Genomic DNA, 11,389 nt, shown 5'->3' on the forward strand with positions numbered 1-11,389 from the left:
CTCAATTCGTTTTGCTATTTATTAAGAAAATAATTATATATGTTTATAATTATTTTTATGTATATTAATAGTTGTAATTTTTCTCTATAGCATATACTATTATTTGTTATGATTTTTTATATATAATAATAGTTAAGTATATCATTGATATATTAAATAAAAATTATATATATATGTAAAGTATAGAATGAAAACCCATTTGAGTTGTGAAAACCCGCGAAAACCTCATGTAACATCGTTTTTTTTTGTTACATGTAATATATGTTGTAACATTTAATATAAAACATCGAAACATTAAAAAAAATTGTTTTGCTATTTTTTAACATTTTTTACTAATTTTTTTTATATGTTTTTAGGAGAGAAAAAATTATATTTATGTAAACATTTTTTATTAACTTTAATTGTGGACCACAAGATTTAATCTTTAATTAAAACATATCGTTGAGAATGAGTTTATAGAGTTTTCACAACTCAAGTGGGTTTTTATTTTAACCTAACCATATATATATATATATGTGTGTGTGTGTGTGTGTGTGTGAGGAAAAAATATTTTAAGAACCTTGTTGAATTTTAAACTTAAGAACTTTATTCTTAACAACACATTTAATTACATAGATTAGATTATGTTATTGATATTAAATGTGATTAAAAAATTAAGTAGGAAAGAGACTAAAAAAGCACAATGATTACACTAAATTTAAACGTCTGTTACACCTATATAAAATGTCAACTCGATGCGTAAAAAATTCTGTAATTTTTCTACATAGTACATACATGTAACTTACATATATTACATATATGTAAAAAAATTAAAAAAAAATTGTTACGTTGAGTTCTTTCGAGTTATTAAAACTCAAAGTGGTTCTCAAAAGAAATCAATCATATATATACATATATATATGTGTATGTATACACACACACACACACACTAGACGGGAGCCTGCGCGATGCAGCGAGTATTTAAACACATACCCTGGTAAGCACATAACAATTATGGATGTTCACCATTTTTGGTTTTGATGACAAAAAATTGATAGTAACGGTTGGGCTCACAAACTTAACATAAAAACCGTTAAAACCGATCGTGAATACCCATACGTAACATATTAATGTTTTTAGTTGAAAAACTATAGCAATACCATACTCAAATTAAAGAGAATAAAATGCTCGTTTTTATGGTGCAATTTTTTTGCAAAAAATATTAATGCATGAATAAGTTATGCTCGTTTAAGAATCGTGTGAGGAAGTTGGTTTATAATCAAAATAAAAAATAATATATGGCTAAAGATGAAGGAGTAAACATGTAAATAATATTTATTTTAACAAAAATTGGTTAAATTAAGGGTGAAAAGTTGTAAATATATTTTTTTTAAGAAGTGTTGAAAAGACAAGTTTACCCTCTTTTGTGTATGTACCTTATGCATTAAATTGTGTAAAACTTTTAAAATCAAGTGTTTAATTTGCCTCTGTCTCATACATTATATATAGTATAGATGATAGGGTTATGTTAAGAATATATAGTTTTTTAAGAAAGCTTAGAATTATATCAGGACCTTTTGATCAAGTTAGTTGATGGTTTAGATTTATAGGGTGCTAATAAATCATATAATGTCCTATTTGCATGATATAATTTCATGGTGTGCTTTATTTAAAGGCTTCATAAACTTCCACTAAAACAATTATTTATTATTTGAACCCTCCTCTATATGAATGTATATATAATAGGCTTGTTTAGTCTTGCACCTGCTCAAGCTCAGACTCATTTACTAAACCACCTTTTTTTGCTTAAGCTTGTTTAAGTTCGACTTAATTGTAGCTTATAATGAGTTGATCTCAAATAGTTCACGAGCTACTTGGTTTTTTTGCACCCATAATACATAATACGTATTTGTTGTATAGTTTAAGTAGACCAAAATGTAGCCATTGGTACTTTTTTTACTTGATTCGACATATTTTTTTAAATACGGGTCATGATTGCTACACATATCAACCTGGTTGGTACTATGGTTATCTAGTTTAATGTGTTTAATATGTTTACCAGTTGATTTAACAATCCGCAAAATGATATTTTTAACATCACGCTTATACGATTCGATTTTTTTTTTCTGAACGACAATAAAATATTTCATTCACAAAATACTAGAAAGGGGCTAGTGCCACTATACAAAGAATCTAGCAAAATACCCCCCAAACAACACTAAAAAAATACCTAAGACAACTTACACTATTTATCAAGGCCATACAATTTGAGCCTTCTCCAATCCTCCCATAAAATACCTTTAATATTCGATCATCGATTACACGTAATAGCTAAGACCCTTTATGTCATCAACCAACTTCGAGAGAAAAATGGGCTTCTTATTGAAAACCAACTCGTTCCGAGCCTTCCACAAAAACAGAACGAGGTAAGGATTATCGCTTAAATCACATTCACCTTCCTTTGTAGAACCTTAACACAATTAACCACCTCCAATAAATCCTTTACACAAAACACCTAAATGGAAGATAATTTGCATCATTAGTAAACCACCAGCCAAATTGACTACGCAAGATCACAGGAAACAAAATATGTTAAGATGCTTCACATTAATTGTAACATCCCACATCGGTTTGGAAGGAGAGCGAAGCCTTCTTTATAAGAAAGTGTATACCTTCCCATCATAATGCGTTTTAGGCTATTAATGGCAATGGGTGAGAGGAAAACTCACCAATTAAACATGCTTAAGTTCAAGTGAGAATAATATCAGGATGAGTGACCAACTACGAACAATATTCGGTAATCTTCGCATCTCAGCCCGCCAAGCAACGTATACCTACCTGGCTACCTTTTTGGCGATAAACCAAAAGTGAAAGTTACATAATAGTTGGAGGACCATAATTGTAAACCACCACTCATGAATTTAGTATTTGCCACTTGACAGCATAAAAGAATATAAGATCGAGATGCGAGACTGACACACATATATACATATACATACATAAATACAACCTCTAATCTCTAATCTTCTTGTCTGCATATACCAAGTTTAAAATACAACCCATAATCCCATCTTATCTTAACCCACCAAACCAAATCAAATCAAATCATTTCCAATATCGAAACCATCGCTTAAAGTGGCGGCCACCACCATCTCATGGCGGCGGAAACTAACGGAGACAAACAACGGCGAGTCCCACCGATGATTTCACTCCCACCACAGTCATCTTTCGAAACCCTATTCACCGGTGGACCCGGACCCGGACCCGGGTTCAGCCCGGGTCCGATGACCCTGGTGTCCAATTTCTTCTCGGATCATTACCCAGATGTGGATTGCCGGTCATTTTCTCAGCTTCTGGCCGGCGCTATGGCTTCACCTGCTGCTGTAATTGATGACTCCAAGCAATCGGATGAGAAGAAACCCGGTGGGTTTAAGCAGAACCGGCCTGTGGATTTGGTTATTGCTCAATCCCCATCTGGGTTTATGTTCCCATCGGTTTTTAGTTCTTCTGGCTTTCTTAATTCTCCTGGGTTTTTTTCGCCTCTTCAGGTATTCATTTTTTCAATAATAATTTTGTAAAAAGTTTGGTAATTTTGTGGGTTTTTGGGTTTTTCTAAAGAAAAAGTGGCGTTGACTTTTGGGGTCAAATGAAGCTCATTTGAATTATGAAATTGGATGGTGAATATGAGGTAGACAGTGAAGTTTGAGCAATCACATTAAGCATTAGGATAGTAATTTAAAAGGGAAAATTATTGGTGTCTGGATGTGTTAGATAGCACTGTCAATTTACATGTTTGACTTTTTTTGTTTGACTGTTTTGGAATTTCAAGATTGGGTTTTTATTTGTTTTTGCTGTTTGAATTTGGGTAGAGTCCATTTGGGATGTCTCACCAACAGGCGTTGGCTCACGTAACCGCGCAAGCTGCGTTATCTCAATCTTATTTGAATCCGGTGCAACCTGAAACTGGATCTTTAACAACGGTGGCATCAGAGTTACAACCGCAGACGGTTAATACATTTGACACGAAGACCGAGCTTGATGATTCGCAAATTGGATCGCCGGATGTGGTTTCACAATCCGACATAACCGAAACTCAACAAATAGTTTCTGTCGATACCAAAGATGATTACAATTGGAGGAAGTACGGGCAGAAACAGGTCAAAGCGAGTGAGCATCCTCGAAGCTACTATAAATGCACACACGCCAATTGCCCGGTGAAGAAAAAGGTCGGGCAGTCACTTGATGGTCATATAACCGACATTGTGTATAAAGGTCAGCATAATCATGAGCCACCTCAACCTAGCAAACGAGGTAATAAAGAGGGCGCTGATGTGAACAAACCGAACAATTCTCAGCTTGTAAGACGTGTGGTGGAAGAACCGGTGGCTAATCACATGATTGGTGCTGATCAAGGCTATAATCAGTTGATGAGAACTAATCAAGGATCTAATCAGTTGATTAGAATAGATGAGCCGGATGATGAACCTAATCCAAAAAGAAGGTATGTTGAATATTGTTGAATTTTTGTATAACTAAAGGTTGTATTTTGTTTGCAAAAAGATTGACTTTTTGTAGCAAAAATTGAATTTTTGCAGAAAAAGTTGAATTTTTGTAGCAAAAGTTGAATTTTTTGTACCAGTAGTTGAATTTTTGTATCCAAAGGTTGTATTTTGTTTGCAAAAAGATTGACTTTTTGTAGCAAAAATTGAATTTTTGCAGAAAAAGTTGAATTTTTGTAGCAAAAGTTGAATTTTTTGTACCAGTAGTTGAATTTTTGTATCCAAAGGTTGTATTTTGTTAGCAAAAGATTGATTTTTTGTAGCAAAAGTTGTATTGTTGTTGCAAAAGATGTTTTTATAAAAAAATGATTTCAATTTTTTTTTATCAAAAGATTGATTTTTTTTCCGTGTGGGTTGACGTGCCTTGGTCATGGATTGCAGGAAAACAGAGGTGGGGACTGTGTCGGTGCCGGTGGACTCAAGTTCAGCTCAGAAGATGGTGTCTGAACCGAAAATTGTGGTACAAACAAGAAGTGAAGTTGATCTTTTGGATGATGGATTCAAGTGGCGAAAATACGGGCAGAAAGTGGTTAAGGGGAATACTAATCCAAGGTGATTTTTATATGTCCTAAGCTTTGTAATCTCTTTTCCTGCTTTTATCATATCAATGGCTCAATAAATTGAAAACGGTCAATTTGGGAACACACTAGGCATAAGAAGTTAGTTAAAACATAAAATGAATCAAAGAGTTAAATTCGCCCGTGACAGAATAAAGCGTCAAAAGTTATTTGCCACGTAAGGTAAATGAAGTTGGTTAAACATGAAACGGGTCAAAGATTTAAAATTCACGTGTGACGGAATAAATGGTCAAAGATATATGCGACATAAGGTTAAAAAATAGTTACAATGAAATGGGTAAAGATTTTATGTTCTCGCGTGCCAGATTAAAGGGTCAAAGATATTCTCTCATTCTGTTCACTTATATGAAGCTTTTAACTATGCAGGAGTTACTATAAATGCACATATGCAGGATGCAACGTGCGGAAGCATGTAGAACGAGCTCCATCGGACCCGAAATCTGTAGTGACAACATATGAAGGGAAGCATAATCATGATATTCCAGTAGCTAGGCATCGAGGCTACAATAACAACGGTGGAGGGCAAAATGGGAAATAACTGTCACAAAGCAAAAGCACCAATTTAGGAAACAACGAAATGCCAGTTATGTTACAGATGAAAGAAGAGGAAATAACCGCGTAAATTCTATGTTCTGAATCTGGTAATGTAAAAGATCCCTTTTGAAGTTTATATTGTTGCTAACATATGTCATCCTTTTGGATCAAAGTTTCGTTTTCTTTCTATCTTTTTATATCTTATTTGATTGTTTTATTGAAGATACATATGTACAATATGTATAGATGGTCTGTGAACCTTGCTTGCCTTATTTATTTACACAAAGAGTGAGCTTTGTACCTCTTTGTGTCTTATAGTTTTAAGGCTATGGTAGCTTCTTGGTCGGTATGAATTTAAAGCGCGATTCATGGCATGGTATGTTGCGTGTCGTGTATTATCTTGATTCAATATTGGACAGATATTGGACAGGGATAGGAGAGGATCTGATCCTGAAGAGTGAGTGTTTTCATTGCAGGAAACATATGACGATATATATTCAATAAAGATATATATTATATTGGTTTCTAATTATTGTATCTACTTCATCATTGAAAATATTTGTTGTATGATTTTGTTTTGGGGAGCCAATTATTTCTTGTGGTGGGGTCTGAATGTATTAGTTGTCAAACCGTTCACATAAGCATTTATGTTGAACTTGATTGGTGGAAATTTAAATTAAATCACAAGAAAATGACAATCATGCGCTGAACACATTTTGTTTTGTACCAATAGTTCAGGGCTTATATGAAAATGTTAGCAGTTGAAGCCTTGAAGGGTTGATTTGTAGTTGTGTAAACAAGTTGGTTGTTGGTTATTTAGTTGGTTGTTGTTTGTACTTGTACGAACTAACGAGATCAATAACAATCATCGATCATTGACCTAATTCTTCTTACGTTTCTTTCTTACTTCTCTCTCTTATCAGCACGTATCAATTGGTATTAGAGGTGCCGACCTTGGTCTTGGACACATGATCATATAATCATGTCTTATACCTCTCGGATACCTATTACATATTACCCGCCGATTTGTAGGTATGCTATCTATGATCTTATGTTTTTCACAACATTTTTCTGGGATGTCATTATCTTAAACTGAATCTTAAATTGATCTATAAACAACTTGAAATATTAAAGTATTTAACCATACTTTCTCATAATCCAATCATTTTAATACTTTCAAATTTCTAACAATTCAATTATATTAATATTTGGTTTCGACGTAGACAAGCATTTGATGTTTAAAATTTCAGTCATTTTAATCCAACGTGAATGATACCTGTATTTTACAAAAGCAGTGATGAAGATCCTAATGTTTGTACAACTTACAGTAGTTGACTCCAAACCTTTTCTAATTCTATGCTCAGGAGAGAACAAATCCACCTTGTGTTACATTAAATCCATCTACAATGGCCATCAACAACAGGATCAATCTAACATCGGTATTTGACCACGATTCACAAAGTCAATCTTGTTTAATCTCAAACAACAAAGAACTTTCTCGGGCAATTCTTCTGCCTTCTGAGCCTATTTTTCTTTTGTAAATAAGTCGGTTTGTTCATGTTTGTAAACACACTGACTATGATACAATGTTGGGTTGTGTATGAAACTGAAATAGCTGATCCTTAACATATATAACCAACTTAAATGAGCTGAAATAACCAAACCCCACCCAAACGATGGTTTGGTTTCATTTTTTTTTTCAAAAAACTAATTTCCGGTTCGGTTCAATTTTGCATGTACCGAAAACTGAAGAAACCGAACTCGTAAAAACAAAAAAAAAAGACTTTTGTTATTGAATTTATGGATTATAACTTTTAATTAGAATCTTACGTAATTTAAAGAATAATAACAACAAATGGTGTAACCAAAAAATTTTAGGTACATATGTCAAATAATCAATTAACAAAAAAGTTTAGGCCGAAGTTTCAGTCAATTCATTATTAATGGGCCTTTATTTTTCTGTCCAAATATTTCAAGGCCCAATGACAAAACCAAAAAATTGAACCAAAGTCAATTGTTTTCAAAAACCTAAAAACCAAATTTCTAGTTTTGTCCCAAAGCCAATCCATGATTATGAACACCCCTAATATGTATACCTGAATGGTTAGGCCGAGATTCACTCTCCCATCTTTAAGGCCTTCATGAATCACATCAAGTCCGTTTCTTGCTATGTAACTAAACCGATGAATCATGAATGTCAAGGTCAATTTCAAAGCAGTTTAAACCCTGTGTTTGAATAAACCAAAGCATGTGAACTTTTACTTGCTTAATCATGACTTTTGAGAATGCAAAGGTGGGTACCCGATAGAAGCTGTGCTGAGGGCGTGAAAGCATGGGTTTTTCATTTTAAGTGTGCAAAAGCTTCCTCTCAGTCATTTTGTCCTTCACTAAAACTCAAAACAATTAATAAGTATAGCTGGTGATTGGTGAACCCACCCATTTCCTATTTCGACATGAGCCTGTTTTGGTCGGATTTATTTTGACCCTGACCAAATTAATACTTTTTTAAATCGCCCATTTGACCCAGCATCTCACCTGACCTATCCATTTTGACCAATTACCTGACCTGACCAACCATTTTGCCAGGCTTAACACAAACTAACATGACCTCCTTTCTAAACAAAGGAAACAATGTTTGTCTGCATTTTAATTACCTTAATGCTCTCCTGAAACTGAGGAGACGTGTCTTTCCGATCACGAGGCGCACACCCTCACCGTCGTTGTCACTAAGGAACATCTGAGCAGCATAACTAGGCAACTGTAAGAACAACCTATACACAAAACACAAAATTAAATTTTGCATTATGCAAAATCTTTTACTGTTATCATATGCAGCCGCCTTTAATGGAAAATCCGAACCTGAATATTTACAATGAGGAGAGGCGACAAGTTTTCATTGCCTTTTAACGAAGGAAGCTCAATGTATTTGGTAATGTGGTTGATTTTGTTTGGGCATGCAAACAGACCTAAACCAAATGGAATGTAAGCAGAATAACTTGGAGCAGGCTTTTTCGCCTTATCTCTGTAAACATGGCACTTTGTTGGGTTCATGGGCCTTGTTCGGGCCGGTTTATTGTATGAAGTCAAAAGAGGAGACGGGTGCGGGCGGGCGGGCCCAAGCCCAGCCCAGTTTAGATTTCTTGTTCAACATTTACTAACCATAGTTCAATATCTATTTAAACCACATTATGTACTTGTAATCTTTGTCACTCAATAAAGAATACCTAGTTGCCACCCGTGGACGTATGTCAGTTTAGACCGAACCACGTTAAATCCTCGTGTTCGTTTATTGCTTTCGCGTGTGTGTTCAGTTTCGTGTGTGCGTTTAATTCTAACACACTTGGTCAGGTTATAGTTGTATAAAAAATCAAACTTAAAATATCATATTGAAGCTTTAGAATAAACTTTCAACAATATAATTCAATGAAATATATATATATATATAGACGCCCTGCTTGTGGTGCGTGCATATAATGTATATATGTGTAAACCCTTGGGTGCGCAAAAGTGAAGTTGCACTAATTTTGACGTTATTTAACTAATCTCGTGAAAATAATGTTAAAAGTGGCGGAAGGTTAATTAGGCATCATGTAGTGGCGTTGATAGCTGAAAAACAAGGGTACATGCACTGAAGAGGTAGGTCCCAGCAGAGCCCAGTTGGACCCGCAAGACTCACCTTAAACAGGGACGTCTGCGCAGAGACCAACTGGATCCGCAGGACCAACCATGCTCAGAGACGTGACGTCCTTACGCGCAGTACGCAAGCTGGTCCCGCAGGAAAAGCCTCCCAATGGTGAAGGACTCCGCCTGTCCCCGCAGCCTCGGATACAAGCCATTAGGGAAGGCCACCCGCGCAGCATGGCTACACGCACAAGGCACTTAGCTCTCGATCAGTGTCACCTGAAGGAATGAGCAAAGCCGGGAGCAATCCCGCACAGAGGCGGGAGGGGGAATACTCCCGCCCAAATAAGCCAGTCTGTATACTGAAGGATCTTTTACTGTACCTGACGAGGTATGGGCGAAAGATCTGATCAGAGATACGACAGCTCACTGATACAGTATGGCGAACAGCATGCTCCTGTACTGTATCACTATTAGCCGCTGCCTACTCACCAACTACTGTCATACCACGTGCGTAGCCGGCAGTTGGTGGAAAGGGAATAGTATACAGCAGGCCTGGTCACTATCAGCCGCTGCCTACTCACCAACTACCAGCAAGGCACGTGCGTAGGCTACTGTTGATGAACAGGAACACTGTTGCAGCTGGCCATACCTCCTTGGAAACCTACCTTCGGCTATAAATACCCCAAATGGTATGATCATCTGAAGACAACATTACATTATCTTATATCATCATAATATACCTGATATCTGCTCTAGCAATCTCTTAATATACTTTTATATTTAAAGAGCAATCTAGTCTGATTCTCACGCCGGAGGGTGGTCACAAGGAGGAACCCCCCCCCTTCTCAGTGACGAGCTCACGGTGTCTGTTTTGCAGGTTATCAGAAGAACCATCTTCCAAGGGTCTAACCCCTCGTGGGAAACAGCTATCCAACCCCCAGGTTACCAGTAATCTGCCCGGGGTCTGGTTAGTGTTTCTTCATTGGCGCCGTCCGTGCATAAAGCTAGAACTACAATTTTCTCCAGTTTTTTCAAACTTTTACAAAGATGGTTAGAGAAATTCCGGTAACCACAACCCCAGCTACTGGAGGGAATACCGGCAACACAGTTTTTACAAACACTACCCCGGCTACCGAAGCCGGGGCAAGTGAAGTAAATTTTACGAACACTACCTCATTTACCAAAGCTGGGGCAAGTGCAGTAAATGATCACCTACTGGGATCCACCGATATCCAGTTTGAGAAACGAAGACTCCCCCGCCAGACTCTCGATGAAGTTAAGGCATGGGCGGAGGCACGACAAAAGGAATTCCAGGCTGAGTTGAACGAACGCTTGCGTTCCGTGCAACAGGCCGACGAATTCGAATACTGGGAGGATGACTCGGAGGAATCCGACTCCGACGCGAACCCTCGCCATAGGGCAAAAGGGAAGCGTAAGGAAACGGAATCCCAACCGAAAAGGCATTTTGGACAAGCCTTCAAACCAAAAAGCACAGGTGGAAGTCCACGAGACTTCTCTAAAACGTTCAGACCAAACGTTGCAAATGCAGGAACGTCCAAATTTGCAAGGGACATTGCTGAAGCAATCGCCCCAAAGAGTGCCAAACAAATGCCCAACATAGGCACATATGACGGTATATCTGATCCAGACGATCATTTGAACAGGTTCATAGCGGGGGCAACCGTCAGCAATTGGACGGAACCCACGTGGTGTTACATGTTCCAAATGACGCTCGTGGGGGCTGCTAGAGCTTGGTTTGATCGTCTACCGGTCAACCACATCTACGACTGGGCAGACTTCCAACAGAAGTTTAGCCAACACTTCAGCCAGCAACGGAAGTATACCGAGGAGCAATGGACAATCCTCAAATGCATACGAGAGGAAGATGAATCTCTGCCAAACTTCATCACTCGCTTCAACTCAAAGAAGCTAAGTTTGGGCAATATCAGCGAAGATCTTGTTCGCGCTGCCTTCATCCAGGGCGCACATGACCCAGAGCTCATCCGCACCCTAACGGGTAAAGATGGCATGCCATCCACATGGGATGGCATCATGACAGCAGCAAAACGCTATGCGGAAACAGAGAAGCAACTGGGTAGAGATCTCCCACAGAGC

The 11,389-nt window shown here is 37.3% G+C and overlaps 1 protein-coding gene across 1 annotated transcript; it reads left to right on the forward strand.

Moving 5' to 3' along the window:
- The first annotated feature begins 3,165 nt into the window (after positions 1–3,165).
- LOC143623494 (putative WRKY transcription factor 4) lies at positions 3,166–5,904 on the forward strand. The gene is made up of 4 exons (XM_077094391.1): positions 3,166–3,527; positions 3,849–4,480; positions 4,920–5,090; positions 5,483–5,904. Exons 1-4 carry the CDS (start codon positions 3,180–3,182, stop codon positions 5,652–5,654), a joined length of 1,323 nt encoding a protein of 440 aa, XP_076950506.1. The 5' UTR covers positions 3,166–3,179; the 3' UTR covers positions 5,655–5,904.
- Positions 5,905–11,389: the final 5,485 nt, after the last annotated feature.

This window comes from Bidens hawaiensis, unplaced genomic scaffold (genome assembly GCF_021521415.1).
Source record: "Bidens hawaiensis isolate Kalapana, Puna unplaced genomic scaffold, B.hawaiensis_p1.1 tig00003488_1, whole genome shotgun sequence".
NCBI lineage: Eukaryota > Viridiplantae > Streptophyta > Magnoliopsida > Asterales > Asteraceae > Bidens > Bidens hawaiensis.

What these genes read in the sequence shown, in the direction of transcription:
- LOC143623494 (XM_077094391.1), top strand. Translation starts at nt 3,180, where the DNA reads ATGATTTCACTCCCACCACAGTCATCTTTCGAAACCCTATTCACCGGT. An exon ending in GGTTTTTTTCGCCTCTTCAG is followed by an intron (nt 3,528 to 3,848) that starts GTATTCATTTTT and finishes GAATTTGGGTAG; the next exon opens with AGTCCATTTGGGATGTCTCA. An exon ending in GAACCTAATCCAAAAAGAAG is followed by an intron (nt 4,481 to 4,919) that starts GTATGTTGAATA and finishes CATGGATTGCAG; the next exon opens with GAAAACAGAGGTGGGGACTG.